Source organism: Kogia breviceps, chromosome 8 (genome assembly GCF_026419965.1).
Source record: "Kogia breviceps isolate mKogBre1 chromosome 8, mKogBre1 haplotype 1, whole genome shotgun sequence".
Classification (NCBI taxonomy): Eukaryota; Metazoa; Chordata; class Mammalia; order Artiodactyla; family Physeteridae; genus Kogia; species Kogia breviceps.
The window spans coordinates 54,245,141-54,266,343 of NC_081317.1; the positions used below are offsets into that span (position 1 = coordinate 54,245,141).

Genomic DNA, 21,203 nt, shown 5'->3' on the forward strand with positions numbered 1-21,203 from the left:
TGAAGATTTAGTCCAAACAAGACCGAGCTGTGCCTTTCCATGGCCATAGAATTCTGAACAGGACATTGTTGGTGAAAAGAAGGAATCTGCTTAAGGCTCATATAAATGGTCGGAATAAAGATTTTGTTTCTTTTATAAGAAAGTCCTGGAGAACTAGCACTGTTGGTCTTTGAGATCACAGTGTGACTGTCTGAACTGATCTTTCTAAAAAACTCCAGTGTCCCAGGGCTTCCCTGGTGGAGCAGTGGTTGAGGGTCCGCCTGCCAATGCAGGGGACGCGGGTTCGTGCCCCGGTCTGGGAAGATCCCACATGCCGTGGAACAGCTGGGCCTGTGAGCCATGGCTGCTGAGCCTGCGTGTCCGGAGCCTGTGTTCTGCAATGGGAGGGGCCACAACAGTGAGAGGCCCGCGTACCGCAAAAAAAAAAAAAAAAAAATCCGGTGTCCCATGTTGGTTTTAACATTTCTCTAAACAAGCCATTATATTTATCCAAGTGTACGTCTTTATGAACCTAAAACAAGGATGCTGGGTGAAGCGCTTTTGAAGTGAGAAGTAGCTGTTATGAATTTGCCTAATAATAATAAATATGATAGTATTTGCAGAGTGCTTACTATAAGACATGCACTATGCTGAGTGCTCTACGTAAACCATCCCATTTAATCCTTACTCTAGCCCTACCCCGTCAGTCAGAGAAGGACACTGAAATGTAAAGAGGCTGTGTCTTGCCTCACCAGGTGACACAGGAAGTAAATGGCAGAGCCAGAATGTGAACCTATGGCTGTTGCCTGACTCAGTCCATTCTTGTACTTTTTGGGCTGCTCTGTTTCCTTGTGTAACCTCGTGTCCAGCTCAGTGTCCCTTTTTCTTCTAATGTAGACACCAGCCTAAATACCAGGAGCTCTAACCTATCCCTGGACCAGTTATACATTCATGTTGTAAGATGTGAATTTCCCCTACAGAAGCCTCTGCAGCAAGGCCTGGCCTGGCCTTAGCTTCCCCCCTCCATTCCCTCACACCTTGAGTTGCAGCCACACTCACGAGTCTACAAGCGCACCTTGCTCTCATTCGCTTTTGCTTAAGTGCATGGAATTACCACTGATCGCACCATCCAGGATGACATGGGTACTGTTCTACACAGCAAAAGGAACCCCATAGCCAACTCTGTAATTCCGGGAAAGCCCAGTGACTGGGTGATGAAATGGAGAGGTTGCTGTGAGGACAAGACTTAGAGTTTGGCCGTGGTGCATATGTGGTCCAAGAGTCAGACTCTCAGCGTTCAGATCCTGGCTCAGCCTCTAGCTCTGAGACCTCAGACAAGCTTCTCAACCTCATCGGGCCTCAGTTTTTCCACTTTTAAAATGGAATAATGTTAGCAGCACGAGCATAAGTTTATGAGTAGTATTTCCAACCTGAAAGGGCTTTGGTTTCTTCATTTGTAAAAAGGAATAATAATAGTTCCACCATCAGAAGTTTATGGTGAATATTCAGTACAACAGTACCCAAAAAGCATATAGGGCTTCCCTGGTGGCACAGTGGTTGGGAGTCCGCCTGCTGATGCAGGGGACACGGGTTTGTGCCCTGGTCCGGGAAGATCCCACATGCCGCAGAGCGGCTGGGCCCTGTGAGCTATGGCTGCTGGGCCTGCGCGTCCGGAGCCTGCGCTCCGCAACGGGAGAGGCCACAACAGTGAGAGGCCCGCGTACCGCAAAAACAAAACAAACAAACAAACAAAAAACAAAAAAAAAACCATATAATTAGCGCTCTGTGGCTGTTGGCAATGACTTTTCAGTTAAAATTGTGTTTGGTGTCATGTAATAGAATCCAACTACAGTGGCTTAATTTAATAGATTTTTTTTAAGACTTCAGTTTTCTAAAGCAGTTAAAGGTTTACAATACAACTGAGAGGAAGATACAGAGATTTCCCATATACCTCCTGCCCCACACATGCATATCCTCCTCCATTATCAATGTCACTCACCAGCATGGTACATTTTTGCTGAGCATGAACCCACACTGACACATCATAATCACCCAAAATCCATAGATTACCTTAGGGTTCACTCTTGGTGTTGTACATTCTGTGGGTTTAGGCAAATGTATGATGACATTTATCCATCATTGTAGTATCAAACAGAGTATTTTCACTGCCCTAAAACATCTCTGTCCTCTGCCTATTCATCCTTCTCTCCCTCTCTCACACACACCCCTGGAAACCACCGATCCTTTTATTGTCTCCATAGTTTTGCCTTTTCCAGAACATCATATAGTTGAAATCACAGTATATAGCCTCTTTAGGTTGGCCTTAATAGTTTTGTGGGATTTTATTACTCTTATTTAACTAGAAGCCCATTAAAAGCAGTTCAAGGCTAGTAATACAGCTCCTCCTTGCCATGAGAGACCTGGTCTCCTGTTTTTTCATTCTTTCATCCAGAGCCTGTTTCTCTCATCCTCATCCCCAGAGGATGGAAGCTACCCCCCTCCCGCACCATCATCATATCTGTATTCTGGGAAGGAGAAGACACCGGCTGTCTTTTTTTTTTTTAATCAGAAGAAACTTCCCTTGTCAGGGAACTAAGCTCCCGCATTCCACATGGCACAGCAAAAACAAAAACAAAACAACAACAAACAAACAAAGAAAAACCCTTAGTGTTCCCAGCAGCAGACTTCCACTTACATCACATGGGTCAGAACAGGGCTCTGTGACCACCCCAACCTGCAAAGGAATCAGGAGTGGGCGCTCTGCCTCCCCGAACAGGGAATGCCATGGTAGATGCCAGTGAAGGTCAAATATCCCTTCTTCTTCCTGTCCTTAGTAACCTTCATCCTGTCTTTTCAAGTTCCTGACTTACAGAGAAGAGATGTGACATTCCCCTTCTTCCTCCCTTGTAAAGCGTTCTCTGGTGGCCCATGAGTCCAACTTTTATACAGTGGCCCTGAATCCTTCCCCCAGAAAAGCCATGCCCCAAAACTTGCCATCTAAGGACCCTGGTTCCCCTAAGACACAGGTGAAATCATGGCCTACCTCTGCCCAAAACCATCTCAGCAGCAGTAAAAGCCCGAGATTTTGTGGTGACCCCAAGGCCCACTGTGACCTTCCTTCCTCCCTTCTTCTCCGTCCTGTTCTCCCCTCCTCTACTCCTCTCCTCCTCTTTCTCAGCCCTTCTCTCCTTCCTCTCATGTGTCATTCCCTGTGCTCCACTCCTCTGGCTACCTAGCAGCTCCTCCTCACAAACTCCCAGCATCCTCCTGCCTCAGAGCCTTTGCACATGTTCCCTCTTCTCCCAGACATCCAAATTGCTTCTGCTGTTCTTCCTTCAAGTCAGCCTTCGCATGTCACCTGATGAGAAAGATCTTACTCAATCGGCCTTTGAAAACTAGCAAAATCAAAACAATGATAATAAAGCAGAGTTCTGGACCTTTCTTGCCCTGCAATATATTTCTCCATAACTGCCATGAATATATTTATTTGTTGTTTGCTGCCTGTCTCTACCCTTACATCTCTGACAGGGCAGGACATAGGGAAGGCACTCCTCTATCTCCAGGACCCAGCTTACATGGATCCCAATCCATATTTGTTGAGTAGATTGAATGAGTGCCTGCTTTGATAATGTTTCTGCTGGAGAACATATGTCTCTAGCCACATAGATTGTCTTAATCCATGCCCTGTCAAAAGGCTCTTTGGTTGTGACCAGCAAAGTCCTATTCAGTTGATGGTTGTCTCTGCAGTAGTGAGAAGCAATCATGTCTGCTGTGGCCACCACTGTATCTCCAGCCTCTAAGATGACACTGACTTGGTCAGTATTTGCTGGATGATTGAATGAGTGAATCTCCTTATAGTTCTAGAGTTATTGCTGCAATGGGAAAGGTTTGCTCTCTGCCACTCACCTTCTTGATGAGTTCTCCTGTCAACTTCTTTGTCTTTTCGTTCCAAACCCTTTGTTCTTCTCTTATTTCCCTTTCTTTTCTTCCCTTTGACAAACTGTTGATCCTTTCCTTTGTTGCATTTCATGGGCCTAACTTTATATGTTCAAAGAATTACCATCGGGCTTCCCTGGTGGCACATGGCTAAGAATCTGCCTGCCAATGCAGGGGACACGGGTTCGAACCCTGGTCTGGGAAGATCCCACATGCTGCGGTGCAACTAAGCCCGTGTGCCACAACTACTGAGCCTGCTCTCTAGAGCCCGCAAGCCACGACTACTGAGCCTATGTGCCACAACCACTGAAGCCCGCGTGCCTAGAGCCCATGCTCTGCAACAAGAGAAGCCACTGCAATGAGAAGCCCGCTCACTGCAACAAGGAGGAGCCCCCACTCACCACAACTAGAGGAAAGCCCACGCACAGCAACAAAGACCCAACGCAGCCAAAAATAAAAAATAAATAAAATAAAATAAATTAAAAAAAATTTTTTTTCAAAAAGAATTACCATCACTGCAAGATTGTAAGGAGTTTATTGTTTTAACCATTCATTTTACAAATTCAAACACCTCTAAAATAGCATCTACCATGAAATTGGGTATTAAGTTATGTTTGAGAAGAAAACTACAAAAGAAGAAGCTCCTTATTCAATTTTTATGGATTCTTGGATTCCCTTCCACAATTCTAGTCATTTCTCCTTCCTTGTGGAATTTCAAACTTTGATTTACATTTTTTCATCATAACAACAATTTTATTATCAATAGCAAAACTTAACAAATAAGCACACTTGATACCTTAGAAACACAAAAGTAGGGATAGTACTTGCCTAGGGGGCCTGTAATTGAAGTGAAGGATTATTTAACTATAGGGCATGAGAGAGTTTAGAACAGTAGGTCTCCAGGCCTGATATGTGTTTCTCTTGAGGCTGTTTTCATGACAAAATCTTCAGAATCCTGTAATAAGATGTCTGAAAATGATATCGTACTCATAATATGATACCTGCCTTCTTTGCTGTTAGAATGACAGGCAAATTTTACCCATGGTAAATTCAGTTCACGTTATCACAGCCAGTCTCTGCTGTTGTCACTTTCCATCCAACACATTTATGTTACTTTCATTCAGATTGACTGGAGGAGTGTCCTGGGAGCATTTCCCCTGCCTTTCTGAAAGGGACAGTTTGGCTCCCTCATTTTCCTCCCGCTAGCTCCTGTGACATCCTGATGCCATCTCTCCTGTTGCTTTATCAGTCTGGCTCAGGCAATGTGAGGTGACACGAATTCCAGGACATCTTGATTGTAAAAGCCTCACAAATGAATAGCAACTCTCTATTTTTTCACTATCTTCCCTGTACCCTAGATTATGTATTTTCAAACATGTTTTTTAGTAGCAGCAGAACCTTTTGTTCAAAGGAATTCCCACAAGGAAGAATAAACACTTTTTTTTTTTTTTTTTTTTGTGGTACGCGGGCCTCTCACTGTTGTGGCCTCTCCCGTTGCGGAGCACAGGCTCTGGACGCGCAGGCCCAGCGGCCATGGCTCATGGGCCCAGCTGCTCCGTGGCATGTGGGATCTTCCCGGACCGGGGCACAAACCCGTGTCCCCTGCATCGGCAGGCGGATTCTCAACCACTGTGCCACCAGGGAAGCACAAAACACTTTTTTTAATAGTTAAAACTATTAAGAGTTCACTCATGTCAAATCCTGTATCACTATGCCCAATTCAGTTGCCTTCCTCTAGACCAGCAATATCAAACTTAAAAGAAATGAAGGGCCACTCACAAGGGCAACAAAACCAAAAAGTACCAAGGATTAACCCAAAGGAGATGTTTAAGAACTTTATAGCAAAAATAGTAAATAGTCATTTCTGAAGAACATGGAAGAAGATCTAAATAAATGTTGGTATATTATAAAGATATCAGTTCTCCCCAAGTTAAACTCTAAGTGCAACTCAATCCTAAGTGAAATCCCAAAAAGATGTCTATGAGACTTCATAACTGGACTTCTAAATTTATATAGAATAAGCAGGAAGAGCAAAGGCACTTTTCACACAAAAGAACAAAAAGGGAAAATATGCCCAGCAGAGATCAAGGTGCATCACAAAGCAGCAGCTTTTAGGTGCTCTTGAAGGAGTTGGGAGGAAGGGGAGAAGGCTGGACCAGAAGCAGCCAGGGTCTCCCCAGAGGCGGCCCCCGAAGAGCAGGAAGAAGCTGTGGGCACTGCTGTCCTGTGGGGTCTGTTACCGGCTCTGGGTGAAGCACTGTGGGGATGGGAGAGGGGCTTTCTCAAGCACTAGAATCAGCCGTGTGAAGGAGCAAGGCCCTCATTCCCGAGGCGGTGAAAGCACACGTTCACGGAATCAACATCACATTATGACAAGTGCAGATCAATAAACCCAGCGGAGAATTCTGGCTGGTGCGCAGACAGTGCTGAGCGGCTGCAGAGGAAACTCTCAGTGCAGGTGAACTGTGCTGTCCAGATCTTCAGGAACTCCATCTCCATGCGAACCTGAGGGCAGGGCTGTCAGGAAACGGTGCCTTCAGAGAAAGTGAGCTTCGAGAGTGGTTCTCAAAGGAGGTGAGGAGTGTGGGAGGGCAGGAAAGGTGGTGAAAAATCCAGGGCAATGGAACTGGCTGGAGAGACTCAAAACTACGTATGGTTGGCCCAGCCGAGATGGGGCTCCTTTGAAAGATGACCAGGCATGTGGCTGTTTGCCCGCTGAATTAATGCTCCAGCGGTTTCTCCTGTCCAGGGGCCCTTGGGGTGTGTCTGTGTGTGTATCTTTTTGTGTCTGTGTGTGTCTGCATGTGTGTCTGTGTGTCTGTACGTGTATGTTTATATGTTTATGTGTGTGTCTGCATGTGTCTGTGTGTGTGTCTACCATACCTGTGCGTGTGTGATTTAAGTGTAGGAAGCTAAAGGCCTAAGAGATGCTAAAGAGGAAAAACAAAGAAGTGGAACTTTCGAAGTGCTTGCTCTGTGCAACACACCTACCAGTCACCTCCTGGAATTCTCCCAGCAGCGACTCTGGGAATTATTGTGTGTTTTACCTCTGAGGAAAGTAAGGTTCAGCGAGGTGACGCTACTTGTTCTTGGTCACCCAGCTCCTAAGTTTGCCTTCGGAGCCTGAATACTTTGCACTCACACAGGACTTTCGTCTTTAGCCACAAGTGTCCATCTCCCGTACACACAGCCATGCAGCTCCCTATTTTGTAAGATCACTTCAGTTCTTTAACATAGACATTGAGTGTTAATTTGGGGCTGACACTAAGATTAAACTTTCACTGGCTTGCTGGGTTTTCTTTTTTTTTGCACCAACCAGCAGAACCTATTTCCCCAGCTTCTATTTTTAAAAACAGTTTCAATATGAGCATTCAAAAATTGTCATTTGAAACCAGAAGAAAGTCATTTTCATGCCTATTTGATTCAAAATGGGGAAAAGTTATCCCTGAAAGGCAGTATTGTAACCTTTCTTTCTGTCCCAAATCGTAGATCAGTTTAAATTAGCAAGAAAGATGTTTGCGTGCTGCCTCAGCTGGTGCGTGAACAGGCAACAGGGTGAAAATCTTCACTGGAGAAGAATAAAATGCAATCTGCTGGCCTTGTTTTTAATAAGATGACAGCAGTTTAAATGCCTGGAGAGAGGAAGGCAAGCTATTAATGCCTCTCATAGAGCAAATTCAGGAAAAAGTTAAATAGCTCCTCTCTTTGGGGAGTAGTAAAGCATTACTCTCAGATTTGAACATCAAAGATGGTCGAAATTGAATCTCTCTTTGTGTTGTACACATTACAAATACATTTCATTTACATTTCATTTGGAGCATGAAGGGAATGTGAATGGTCTTACTGAAATAAATGCTTTTGAGGATGGGAATAGTTTCTCTCTCTCTCTTTCTCTCTCTTTGTCTCTCTCTGTCTTTCTCAATTTTCTTTGAAGTCAAGTCCACAAAGATATATGGCCAAAAAATTGACGTGATGCCATTTGAATGTAAACATTGCACGCAGAAAGAAAAAGATGATGAGGCATCCATAAAGTTAGAGCTTCATCTTTGTTCTCTTGAACTTATCACATGCTCAAGAGATGCAGTTAGAACTCCTTCAGAGGAGAGAACTCAGAAATCCCAGAGACAGAAAGCAGCTGTCACAGCTTTGACTATGTGGAGGACCGAAGGATGGGGGCAATCAGTGAAGGTGAAAAAAGCACTTGAGTTTTGTCAGTGACGGCCCATTCCAAAAGCATGTTGATATAGAAACATCATCTGTGAGATAAGTGCATTCAAAAGTGTTTTCCTCAATGAAACACTAAAGACACCTCTGCTTTGTTTAATCAATAGCCAGGCCTCACTTAGTGGAATGCAGGTAAGACGACTTGCATTCGGTTATGAGACACTTTTCTCTGACAGTAGCCAGATCTCTTCCTAGTTTGTCTCTTGGTCTGGGATTTGCACTGTGCTGTGCACTCACCTCTGGATGTTGGTCATACTATAAAAACAAATCCTTGAGCTGCTATGAGGGTCCATTTCTCTTCTGATCTCATGATATCAGAGCCACCCAATCTGGCCTCTTTGCCTCAGCCATGAAAAAGAATTCCCCGACCCACATCAAACTGTCCTTTACGGGTTGCCTTGGGGCTCAGATGAGACTATATGATACACATGTGTGCAAGTGCACGCGCACACACACACATGCACTCAAAGAGTGCGGCAGCATTGTGATTTATATAAAGCTTATGTATCTACATCAGATTGGTTTCTTATTTGTGTGTGGGTTCATGTATTCATTCATTCACAAAATGCAAACTAAGTAAGTAGTCATCCCATTTGAGAACATTTCTCTTTACAAGCCCCCACTGTAGGTAAGTCTCTGGGGGAACAGAAGCTGGTGCTTGCCCCACACTAGTTAACTTCCTGAAAACCAGCTTAAATGCTGTTGTTGAAGCTGAGCTTTAGCAGTGCAGTTGCAGTAACCTCTGTGGCTACTTCTGCGGTGGTGATTTCTCTCTTTGACTTCCCAGGCTGGCGGCACTTAATCCCAAATAACCAATAGCGAAGGTAGCTTTGCTTCAACTCTAAGGCCTTTAGGCCAGAACCACCATCATTGGCAGGAATTTAAAATCATGGTGAGTCCATCTCATTCCAGAAAACTCTTTGTAATGAAAAGTCTCCTCTTCCATTTCTGAAAAAATCTTTACCCAGTTGTTATCTCCCTTTCCATGCATCCTATTCCCATTCATGGCACAACAGGTCACGCAGTTTCCTATCTAGAAAAAGTTACAAATTCTTTTCTTGACCTCAGGACTGTTCCCCATCTTCTCTGTGCAAGTCAGGATTAGAAGGTAAGGAGCTGACCCTTGGAGCTTAAAGGTAGCATCTTACAATATGTCCGTTTAGACAGACTCTGTCCTACGCTAGGTGTGTTCATGGTGGCATCTTCCCACTAGGCTCATGGGAGGAGGAGTATAGTGTAGTTGCTCAACAGACACACTGTGGAGCCAGCCACCTGGGTTTGAACCCCAGCTCTGCCACTTACTAGTTGTGTGACCTTGGGTGAGTTATTTAACTTCTCTACAACTCAGCTTCCTCTTTTGTAAAATAGGGAAGACAAGAGCATCTATCTCTTAAGGCTATTGAGTGAATTCAATGAAATGCTGTTCACAGAGCACATAGAACAGTGCTTGATACATCATTAGTTCTAGGTAGGTATTTGCCAAATTGCTTTCAGTTCTTTTTTTTTTCTTGCAGCTGTCATATTTTTAGACAGTTTTCAGTGGTTCAGTAGTAAGTCATTGAATTATGTATCTTATCTCTATTTTCCCTTAAAAAGCAGCCTCTTCAGCATGTACCAGTTTTTAGCTCCTGCCACACCTGTCTATAAGATAAGATGGGAACTGGTCTTTTTGGCAATCTGGCTTTTAGTTGAGCAAAAGTTATCCTGAAATTGAATAATTATACTTTCTCTATTTCCAAATTCTCCTGTCCTTTGCACAATGAGAAGTACATCAATGTGACATGGTACTTAACTCATTTCCTTCCAAAAAGTCCCAGTTGCCTCTGGGGTCCATAGATTTAGGATATTTGGCAGACTAAAAAAAAAAATTCCTCTTTCCAACATGTTGATAAAAATCTGCAAAAGCAATTACTGTACTAATATTTTAACCCTGCTGAAACATCCTTAGGGCACTGTGCAAGTTAGGGGTTATAAGATCCTACAGTGCCCTGCTTCCTCCTATGTCATCAGAGCTCTGGTTCACTGGCAGGCATTTGCTGTTTAATATAAGGTGCATAGTGGACTATTTAGGACACATATCTTAATCTTTTACCCTATCTTTGCATCTTGGATTTTTAACTCACTCGTATGGTCCCATTTTATATAGTATGGTATTTAAGTAGGAGTAATGGTAAATGGATTTACACTTCAATGAAATTTAGAGGATTGCATGAACATTCTTTCTACTTTAAATTTGATCCTTTAAGTTTTTCATAATTTGGGATGATTGTTTCTATTGTGGTAGGGAGCCAGGTATTCAATTCAGTGACATCCTGAACAGCACTAAGTGTAGAATACAAAATTATAAGGGTAGTTTTGACTTTGAATTACTTCCACATCAGTGGCATTAATTTCCTTTGTCTTCCAGTCTTTTTTTCCTCAATTTCATTCTGTTCTTAAATTCTCTTGCCTTCTCATTCTTCTCTCTTATCTCTTGCCCTTTTTCCCCCCTTGGATGGCTGGAGTTTGTTTGTCTATTTTATTGTTTTTCCTCTCCTCTTCTAAGATACTTTTCTGATATTTTTTGATGCTCGGTGAATCAGAGGGTAGAAACTCAGCTGTGCTGACCCAATGGCTGGATATAATTTAGCACTGATTCTCTCTGCCTGGCAGATTCTTCTGAATCCAGCCAGGCTGCAGGATGGGATCCAGGAGAACATCCAAATTGTTCTCTAGCCAGCATGCGGCATCCATTCTGCACACCAGTGGGGGTTTTTTGGGGTTTTGTTTTAATCTCCCTTTCCAAGCCATTGCCACCATTTTGTCTTCTATGTGCTGAGGACTCTCCTGATGGCACTTTCACATAATGTAAATCCTCCTACTTTACAGAAGCAATGAAAAGGATTCCAACAGTTGAGGCCGCATGCATTTTCCCTTCACAGACTTCCTCCCTGCAGAGATAGTGAAGACAGAATAGTTGAAACTGTGGAGTTAAAACACTAAAATGGAAGGAATCATAGACGTCCATATCAAAGGCAACTAGGCTAAGGAAGATTAACAGAGCACTATTAAATAGAGATTTAATTCAATTCAGCAGCATTTGAACGCTTACAGAGTGCCAGGAACTATGCCAGGTGTTCAAATTAACAAAATGAGTATGTGGATTCCTTGCCCTAAAGGACAGAAAGCAAGTAGGTTAAGGTGCCTTTGATGAGCACGCACAGAAGCGTATACTTTGAACAGACACGCGGGAGAAAGTGACTTACACTAGGGATGGGTGGCACTCAGGAATGCTGCCTGCAGGAGGGAACCTCAAACCTGGGTTCCAAGTGATTCAGTAAGTTGGGAGACCTAATAAACTTCCGACACAAAAAGATGGTATGCGTGGGATTTAGAGGTGTATGTTCAGTTGGTGTTTTGAAAGCCTTACCCTGGTAACAATGTGAAAGATAGGTGAAAGGTGCCAGGACTAGATGGTAGGTGGTAAGAAAGGTTAGGAAACGAGAGTTCCAATAGGACTATTGCAGTAACCTCAGCAAGGCCTCCTACTAAGGCAGGGACAGTGGGAATGGAACAGAAAAGACAGAACTGAGGATATTTAGGGGTAGAATTGATAGGGCTTCATGACTGGTTGGGTTGTGGGTATGGCTTATAGAAGTATCAGCATCACCTAAAGCTCCACCCTGTGGATCTTAGTCACATGTGATATAACCAAGCTCGCATCTCTATGAAAGAAAACAGTGGGCTTATCTGTATGTGCCACCTCGAAAAATCCTTTAAAACACGGATAGGGGAAGAGAATGGAATACTTTGCCACTTTTAAGACTGAGCAATAAATGCGTTTGTATCCTGCACCCCAAATTTGATAAGACTTAATCAGAAAGTACCTTTTGCCTGATTTGGTAAACATAATCTTTCAATTTACAGAGATGCAAAAATGTACCCAAGATGTTAGATGTCATTAGTGAATATGTTAGCTTCTTAACTCACTACCTACCCAAAAAACTTATGAAGAACATGTTTTAGTTGTCAAGTCAAAGCCTGTGGGGCTCCACAGTACAAATGATGGGGCCATCATGCTATATTGTCACGTGCTTTTCTCCATCCCTTTGGGAAAAAGGAAAAACATTCTGCCAAAGTCTCAGTGTTTAAAGTTACCTTAAAATTGTTATTGAGATTTTTAATTACACAATTAAAAGGACACTCATAAAAGCCCAGGAAATCTTTTCTTTAACCACACCGGGGTTGATTCTCTTGCCTGGTGGCTCGTTGTTTTTCTTTAAAACTGCTTTCCAGAAATCTGCTGGCTCTCTCCTGTTCTCTCCCCCTCGCCAATCTACCTCAGAAGGAAAGCAGCAGAACAGCTCTTCCTAGTCGCATTTTTCTTGCTTGATCATCCAGAGCATGTAAATTACAGTGAAATATGGCCTGAGTCAGCTCCTCACAGGACAGAAATCAGTAACCATTGATATTGCTAAGCAACACCACAGAGGAGCAAGACTGCAAATTAGGTGACAAATTTATAAGAAGTTGGAGTATCTGGGGACTCGCTTGGGTGTTTCATCGTGAACCATCTGGATGATCCACAGTAATGACCACACATTATAGTTCACTGTTTGAGGATGATAATTCCCATATAATTATATGGCACCTCCCTCTGTGATCCTCACCTACCTTTCATTGTGTTTTTCACATTTCAGATATTTCCCTGCAAAATAAGTGGGAACAGTGATACCTAATGGGCAGTGTTCATTCCTCTCCAAAATAAAATTTTTTTAAAAAAATTTACTCTGTTGGCTCATGTGATGGCAGAGCTGGATGGGCAAGGACATGCAAAAAAAGAGGTTATTAGTCATGGCATCATAGCAGCTCCATTGGCCTGACATGGACTCAGCCTTGGTGTCCCAGGTGATAGGTAAGCCTTGAGGGAGACAAGGAAGAGAACCAGAGTCCTTCTGGACTTTGGAGAAGGACCAGACCTTCTGGAGAAGGGTGACCTAACAAGGACCCCTCCCAGTTCCAATAGCCTAACTGGTCTCATTTCTTCATTCATTCATTCAACTAATATTTAGAAGAAAATTGGACTAAGCATCCTGATTTTAAACCAAAGATTACAAATTGCTGGGCCGAATATGACCCAGAGTGTGTGTTTGTTTTTTTAATTTGGAATTAGTTGCCAACATTTAAAATCAGGAATTTTCACATAAAAATCCAGGATCTCTGGCTTCCCTTGAATAATCAGATCTATCAGCATTGTAACTGCCTTCCCCCATGGAGTGGGAGCTGACTGGCTGCTGCCCCTCTTTAGCCATGCACTGGCCAGTTTTCCATAATCCCCACCACTCCCTATTGTCGCCCCAGTCCACTTTCTCATCTGCACACCTGGCCCCTGTGGTTCATTGGGGCTTTATCAGAATGCTGCTGTACTCCAGGCACTGGGCCAGCTGCTGGGGATCTTTCTGACCCCTGATTTGGCCACCAATGTAGTATCAGTATTTCCTAGTGACTGGGGCCTCAGAATGATATCAGCAGATGGACATCAACAAGGAAATACATGTAGAAAGTGAGGGAGACAAGAACAACAGCAGTAACAAACCAGTGTGTCTGGGTTTGCAGGAAGCTTGAAAAGGAAGAGTGAGTATTTCATGAAGGGGCTGGATCCAGAGGGCGTGAAAATCAGGTGATAAATGTCCAAGAGGTGGTGTGTGTGTATGTACATAAATCTTACTTGACACTCAATAGCTGATGGAGGGTTACCCACAAGTTCAGCCCTTTATTTTCATTTGGAAAGTCCTTGCCTTGCTTCCAAAAGCCTAAATGAGAGGTTTTAATCTCATAGAAGAAAAAGAAGCACTCGTTAGCATAGATTTGGAAGAGCCAAATATGAAAATAACTCCATAGGGCAAAATCACCTCCGTTTATACCTTGTATATGACATAGATGTGTTACCACATGTTGGGTACAGCTGTCCCCAGGTAACTGTGTATTCAGGAGCCTCTTAGGGAAGTTTAACACAAAAATATCATTCTCCCACAGACTGTTAAGCAGAGCTTCTGCAATGAGTCAGTACTTGAAAAGCTTTTCTTGAGTGAGAATTTGAATCTGAAGGTTAAAATATTCCTTTTTTTCTGACTTGGGTCTGAAGTGAGAATATGGTTGTTTCCTCACTTAACCTCAATCTCTTAAAGTTTTTTTTAGTTAAAACAAAATTACTTGCCTTGACATGAACATTTGATATAAAAGAATAATGACCAAAGAAAGCCTTTTAATGGAAAGCAGTTAATTTTGGTGGTCCATGCAGCCCTTTTTTTTAGGTAAAATCAAACAAAAAGCTTTAAATTGGGCAATATTCGAAATATCTTTTAACTCAGAATACTTTTTTTTTTTTTTTTTTTTTTTGGTTGGGCTAGGTCTTCGTTGCTGCGCGCGGGATTTCTCTCGTTGCAGTGAGCGGGGGCTACTCCTCATTGCGGTGCGTGGGCTTCTCATTGCGGTGGCTTCTCTTGTTGCGGAGCACGGGTTCTAGGCTCACAGGCTTCAGTAGCTGTGGCACGCAGGCTCAGTAGTTGTGGTTCACAAACTCTAGAGCGCAGGCTCAGTAGTTGTGGCGCACGGGCTTAGTTGCCCCACGGCATGTGGGATCTTCCCGGACCAGGGCTCGATCCCGTGTCGCCTGTATGGGCAGACGGATTCTTAACCACTCTGCCACCAGGGAAGCCCATACATGTTTTTTTCTTTTATGAAAAATTTTCACACAGGAATAGAAGAGAAGCAAGATCAACCCACATACCCTGCAAGAAACTTAAAAATTGTATAGATCTACAAATATAAATGTTATGTTTGTAGGGAGTGAACGGAAGATGACAAATACACAACTCTCATACTATTCATTCACAAAACTTCAATGATGAAAATAAATTCACAAATTTAAAAATGAAACTACCTCAGGCTAAAATGTTAATACTGCCAAACATGGTTCTGGAAGTTAGCCAGGGCAGCCTTTCATTAAACTGAAAGTTTTCCTTTTGACAGTCTTCCTTGTGTTTAAGATGTCTAGCGGGGGTTGTTGACTTGCACACATTGAGTATTGACATTGACATTGGTGCCCACCCACAGAGATAATTAGAGTTTGATAGGATTTAACAACACAACCTCATGCTGGGCTGAAATAGATATTCCTGTTGGAACTTTGGCAGACAATGAAGAGAGGTACCAATTATTAAGGATACCTCTGCCACCCAGCACAAAGTGCTATAGAGACATGTTCTTATCTGATCCTCCAAAAACCCTCCTGAGAATAGGTGTTTATTGCTCTTGTCCCCATTTTACTGAAGAAGAGGCTAAGGTGCAGAGAGGATCACCCAGCTCCTAAGTAGTAGAACCAAGCTTTGAATTAGCTGTCTTATCTGTCTCACTCAGAAGTACTCTTTTTTTTTTTTTTTTTAGTTTAGCTTATTGAGATATAGTTGATTTACAATGTTGTGTTAATTTCTACTCTACAACAAAATGATTCAGTTATACATATATATAAATTCTTTTCTATATTCTTTTCCATTATGGTTTATCACAGGATATTGAATATAGTTCCCTGTGCTGTATAGTAGGACCTTGTTGTTTATCCATTCTATATATAAGAGTTTGCATCTGCTAATCCCAACCTCCCAAGCCATCCCTCCCCCACTCCACCCCCTGAACTTTGATAGTGATATTATGGTATTAGCAGTCCAGAAGCCTTAGACATCAGTGCCTGCCTTCCTGACTTCAGCAAGTCCAGGGAAGTTCAACAAACCAAAGCATCCTAAACCTCACTGTTATTTGGGAGCTGTGCATTTATATGCTTTGTTTAAGAAATGTGAGGAGAGCATGTGATATGAGAAAAGCACTGTTCTAGTTGGGAGAGATCCAAAGAGGAATCCAAAGAGGGTCTCAGCCTCCAACATGTGGAGACAGTCTTGTGTGCAAATATTAGAAGGAAAGGTGCATAGGTCCAAAGCTGGAACATGGTGGTCAGATGAATGAAGGGTCTGCTTTTTACATCCTGTTCCATGTTATGGTCCATGTTTTTTGTGGTTTTTTGGTTTTGTTTTGGTTTTTTTGTGGTACGCGGGCCTCTCACTGTTGTGGCCTCTCCCATTGCGGAGCACAGGCTCCGGACGCGCAGGCTCAGTGGCCATGGCTCACGGGCCCAGCCGCTCCACGGCATGTGGGATCTTCCCGGACCGGGGCACAAACCCGTGTCCCCTGCATCGGCAGGCGGACTCTCAACCACTGTGCCACCAGGGAAGCCCATGGTCCATGTTTTGACATTCCCCATAGATCTGAGAGTAGAAGGGCAGGACTGATGAAGAAATTTCTTTCTAATTCTAGCCCCAGCAAGGTAAAATATCTTCTATTGTTGGGCAACAAATAGCTATTTTAAACTTCTATAAGTACTGTTGAATTAGTTTTAATAAGCTAAACCCGTGTAAAATACCAAGCTCTCTAAGTGTTCTGCTCCATGTCACATAGGTTCTCTTTCACTCTTCTTGGTGATGTTTGCAATAATGAAGCCGCCCATTACCAATTGCTTAGTGGGTATTATTAGCTCATCTACTCTTCACCACAACTTTGTGGGGTAGATACAGTCATGCCACTTTACAGCTGAGGACACTGAGGCTCAGAGAGGTACATTTGCTCAAAGTCACACAGCTAATAAGTGGCAAATCTTGGGTTCAAACCTATACCCTGGCTTCAAAGCCTATTGTCTTAACTTCTATTTGCTACTGAAAATAATTCTTTCATGGATGTGATGTAATCTGGTATCTGTACACACCTCCTTGATAGGTATTAAATAACTTTACCAAGAAACTACTCTCTGTTGTTCAGAAACCTTAATTTTTAGATCTTCAAACTCAGTTCAAACCGGTATCAAAAATAAAGCAGCTCTTTGATTTAAGCAAACAAACAAGTTAATCATTTTTTTCCATCAACCAACACTTAATAAATACTTGCTCTCACTGATTTCTCTACCTCTATTCTTCATTCTAACAAAATGAATTCAGCATAGATGCTTCTGTTGACTTTCTGTTGTATACGTCAGAATGTTGAGGCCTGAAGGGTAAGAAGTCACTTTTCTGCTGTTCCTGTCTGAGGAGATTTGCTGACAAAAGGGTTAAGAATGCCAGAGGCTTCAGAAGTAGAGCTGAGAAGGTCAATGTTGGAAGGAGAAATCTGTGTCCATGCCCTTTTTAAGAAAGGAAGAAATTGGGAGCCCAAAACACTAGTTCTTATTCAGATTCTTTGAGACTAAAGACAAGATCCTTCCCTTGACTTGTCAACCAAGAAATATGGACAAGAATTCAGAGGTACCTTAAAGCCAGGTGATGACGTTGCTGACAAGACCTGAAAGGAAGTGGACAGAGGAATGACAAAAGGTTCAAGCCCTCCTAGAGATCTGGGAGCTTGGGTACCTGTGGACCCAGCTGTCCAACTAGCATGAGCGAGTGTGGGCACCGTGTTAGACAGCATTCCCAATCGGCTCATAGGCTCATCTCAAACACCAACCACTGGGTTCTGGAATTTTTCTTAGGCTGTGTGTCTTCTTAGAGAAATGTTACATAGAAGAGGCACCAGGTGGTACCCAGGATGATATTCACTGCTGATTCATTCCTTTTCCAGTCCTGGCTACCTCTTGCTCAGTTGACGTAATGGAAGTTGCTCAGTGGTATTAAGCAGCAGCCTCTTGAATCCCCCCACTTCTCCCTCCCATCCCAAAGAAACTCAGCTTGGATTGGGCACAGTTTGAATCTTAATCCAACGGTGCTAAAGGTGCCCTGGCTACTGTCCCTGGGGAGTGTGCTGACTGGAGGCCATTGCCCCTTACAGGTTCATGCCTCTCAGGCCACTTTCCATGAGGTGTCCATGGTATTTGGGACACCAGCCAGGTGCCTGATGTGCTCTGGCTTATGGATGCAAGTCACGTTTGTCCTAGTCGCATGTCACACTCCTCTTCCTACACCCCCTGACCCCCTGGTTCAAGGAAGGGAGGCACCAGCTCTCAGAGATGCTGTCCCACCAGCCCCAGGATGCCGCCCTGACCATTTGAAAGCATTGAGGTGCTGAGTTGACTATCTCACCAGGCCGTTGCTGTCAGTGTTAAAAACTTCATTTCAGTAGGCTGGTTTCCTTCACATTCTTGCGTGCCTTTTCTTTAGTAAGCAGCAAACACTGTTCCCTTCACTTGGGCAAATATTGTTCCCTTGCCCTCCTAGCTCACTGTGCTTTAAGTTGCTACATCACCTGTTGTTATTCAGCCTTTCACTGCTCTTATTCCTTCTCCTCCACCACCTTTAGCCTCCTTTTTTATGTTTTGTCCAGTTCTTGTCCCCCTGCCCCAGTCCTCATCCAAGGAAGCAGCTAAGAAACAATCTAGGTATTGCCACAGCAGCAAGAATGTGTGAGCTTTGTCAGTCACCCACAGATCCAATTTCAACTACGTAAAAATAAATTAATTAAAGAATATGATTGTATTTATTTATACCTGGCTCCATGAGAGAGGAGGTAAAAAACAATCACATCTGCCACAAGCAGATGTTTGAAAGTTTCGGATTGATACATGAAGACCTGTGTGTGCATACAGAGAGGTTGCATCTCAAAAGACAAAAATGCAATAATGTATCTTCATTGTGTAGAATATGGTTTACACCCAACTTTGCAAACACAGAGCTGCCCACGTTCTGTTTCCTCAGCAAGTAAAGAGAATGCCAGCTGCTTATTCTACTGCTTTACCTCAGGGGAAGAGTAGAGGTTACAAAAAAATTAGTTGGCTGGTATAACTCATCAATTTACTGCAAGATTATACACACACACACACAAATACAAATGCATAGATTATGTGTAAAGCCACCATGAACATGTGTTTTAATATTTATGAAGGTATTTGGATCATTTTAAAATCCCAGACTTGTGCGATGTCATATATCTAATAGACTACTGTTATTAAAATACCAGAAAAAAAATATTTTCTACAGAAGGCAATCCCCAGAAGTCATTAAAAAAAAAAAAAAAAAAAACTTCCTTGTTTTTACACAAAATTCAATTTCTTATTGAAGCACTTGCATCCTTTGCCGTGTATCTAACAAAATCCAGAATAGGCAGGTTTTTGCAGAAACATAAAGATGAGGTGATTTTCCTCCCCAAGGCATAATGTTGTGTTGGTGTGTTAAAATAGCTTTAGGTAAAATTTTAGGCACATGGAAAAAGAATATATATAGAATGTGTATAATATAAGCAGAAGAATATTTATTATTGTGTTTTAAGCTAAAGCCTTTTGTACACAAAACCCATCAGTTATTAGTTTATTCACATGTGAATTTTTAGCAGTTGACCAAGTTAATGAGCCATGGAAGCATTCTACAGAATCACAGGAATATCTCTTGAGTGTCATTAATTTCTTGAAGTTTTATTGGGAGAGTGTTGTTATGACCAGGGAAAATATTTCTAACCTTCTCACAGTGATGCTTCAAAAAATCTGGAATTTTCAGATGAACAAGAATGAAAGTTTCTATTTTAGAACTGAAGTAAGAAAACAGAAATGGTGCGTCCCCACCTCCTCCGTCCCTCCACCCAAGCTGCCACTTCCACCAACTGACTCAGAAGAGCTTGCTTTCCGCCCGTGGTTTCCATTACAGCCGAGTCCTTTGGTGAGCTGCACCCAGGAGATTGCCTCCTGGCCCCTGCAGTCTACACAGCAGCAGATAATGCCCTGAGCTGGCAGTTGTGGCTGCTCTGTTACCTGTCTGGGCCATGTGCCCTTCCCTGGGAATATGCCTCCCCCTTCCTACCAAAGCTTTCCACGTCTTTCCCATCCCCCACCCTTCCCCCCCACCACAACACACACCAAAGCATGCTGCAACCATGGTATTCAGTGATTTCTGTCTAAAATACAAGATTAGAAATGAAAGGGGGGCTTCCCTGGTGGCGCAGTGGTTGAGAATCCACCTGCCGATGTAGGGGACACGGGTTCGTGCCCCGGTCTGGGAAGATCCCACATGCCGCGGAGCGGCTGGGCCCGTGAGCCATGGCCACTGAGCCTGCGCGTCCGGAGCCTGTGCTCTGCAACGGGAGAGGCCACAACAGTGAGAGGCCGGTGTACCGCACAAAAAAAAAAAAAAAAAGAAATGAAAGGGAAGTTTAGAACCTGGTTTTTTATTTGGGATTTTCCCAGGTAGCCTTCCTTACTAATCTCTAGGAAGTAGTTCTATTGGAGAAAAGCTGTGAAATGAACTCCTGGGACTCCTGTTCCACGGCAGGGAATCCTGGTGTCTACAAGCCTCAGTGGGTCTGGGCATTGTCCTTGTCCAGCCCTTTCTCTTGGAATGTCACCTCTAAAAATTATAGACCTAGGCTGGACCTGGTGTGAAGATATCTTTGCCAAGTATTTGTTTCATCAGGTGTTAAAATAACTGTGTCCTATTCTGGAATGCAGGGCAAGTCCTACCCCCTGTGGAATAATATATTTTAAGTGATTTCTGAAAGTGGGTTGTGAAAGCCATCCGCCACATGGCCCATGTTTGCACATCTCTATATAGTTACGATTGCAGAATTTGACAGTGTAACTCTGAATCTGATTAATTGAGAATGTGTAAAAACAAAGTTCTTGCATTACAGCTCGTTCCTTATCTTTGTGTCTTTTACTGTGATGTTGTAGAACTTGGATCATATGGAAAACTAAAATATTATGACACAATGACTGAAGAAGGTAAGAATGATTTTAGAATTGTATGCATTGGCTTTTTTTTTCATTTATGGTGTCTGTGGCTTGCCCATTTTTTTTTAATCTTTTTTTTCCCTCTCTTTGCATGACCTCAGTGACATTGTGTGATTTATTATTCTTTCCACATTTTCGTCTAGTTTTTGCCATTGTGTTGGTTTGGAATTGGAGACGTGCAATACCATGAGCAATCATGTTATTCCATTCAAACGATCCAAACCATCTCAGTTGTGTAACACAGTCAGAGAAATGGTGTCAGCAACATAAGCACAAGCCCAACCCACTGGGTCATCATTATTTCCTCCACGCGCTCACAACATATAGAAACACAACC

At 43.0% G+C, this 21,203-nt stretch overlaps 1 protein-coding gene across 4 annotated transcripts in view; it reads left to right on the forward strand.

Moving 5' to 3' along the window:
* The window catches only part of SLC24A2 (solute carrier family 24 member 2), a 252,875-nt gene that overhangs the window by 158,964 nt on the left and 72,708 nt on the right, over positions 1 to 21,203 (forward strand). For 2 of the 4 annotated variants that reach the window (XM_067041427.1, XM_059071138.2), the window contains one exon: positions 20,807 to 20,857. The exons of the other annotated variants lie outside the window; for them this stretch is intronic. In XM_067041427.1, coding sequence (XP_066897528.1) covers positions 20,807 to 20,857 — 51 coding nt within the window. The remainder of the gene's footprint in view (positions 1 to 20,806; positions 20,858 to 21,203) is intronic. 4 annotated transcript variants of the gene reach the window in all.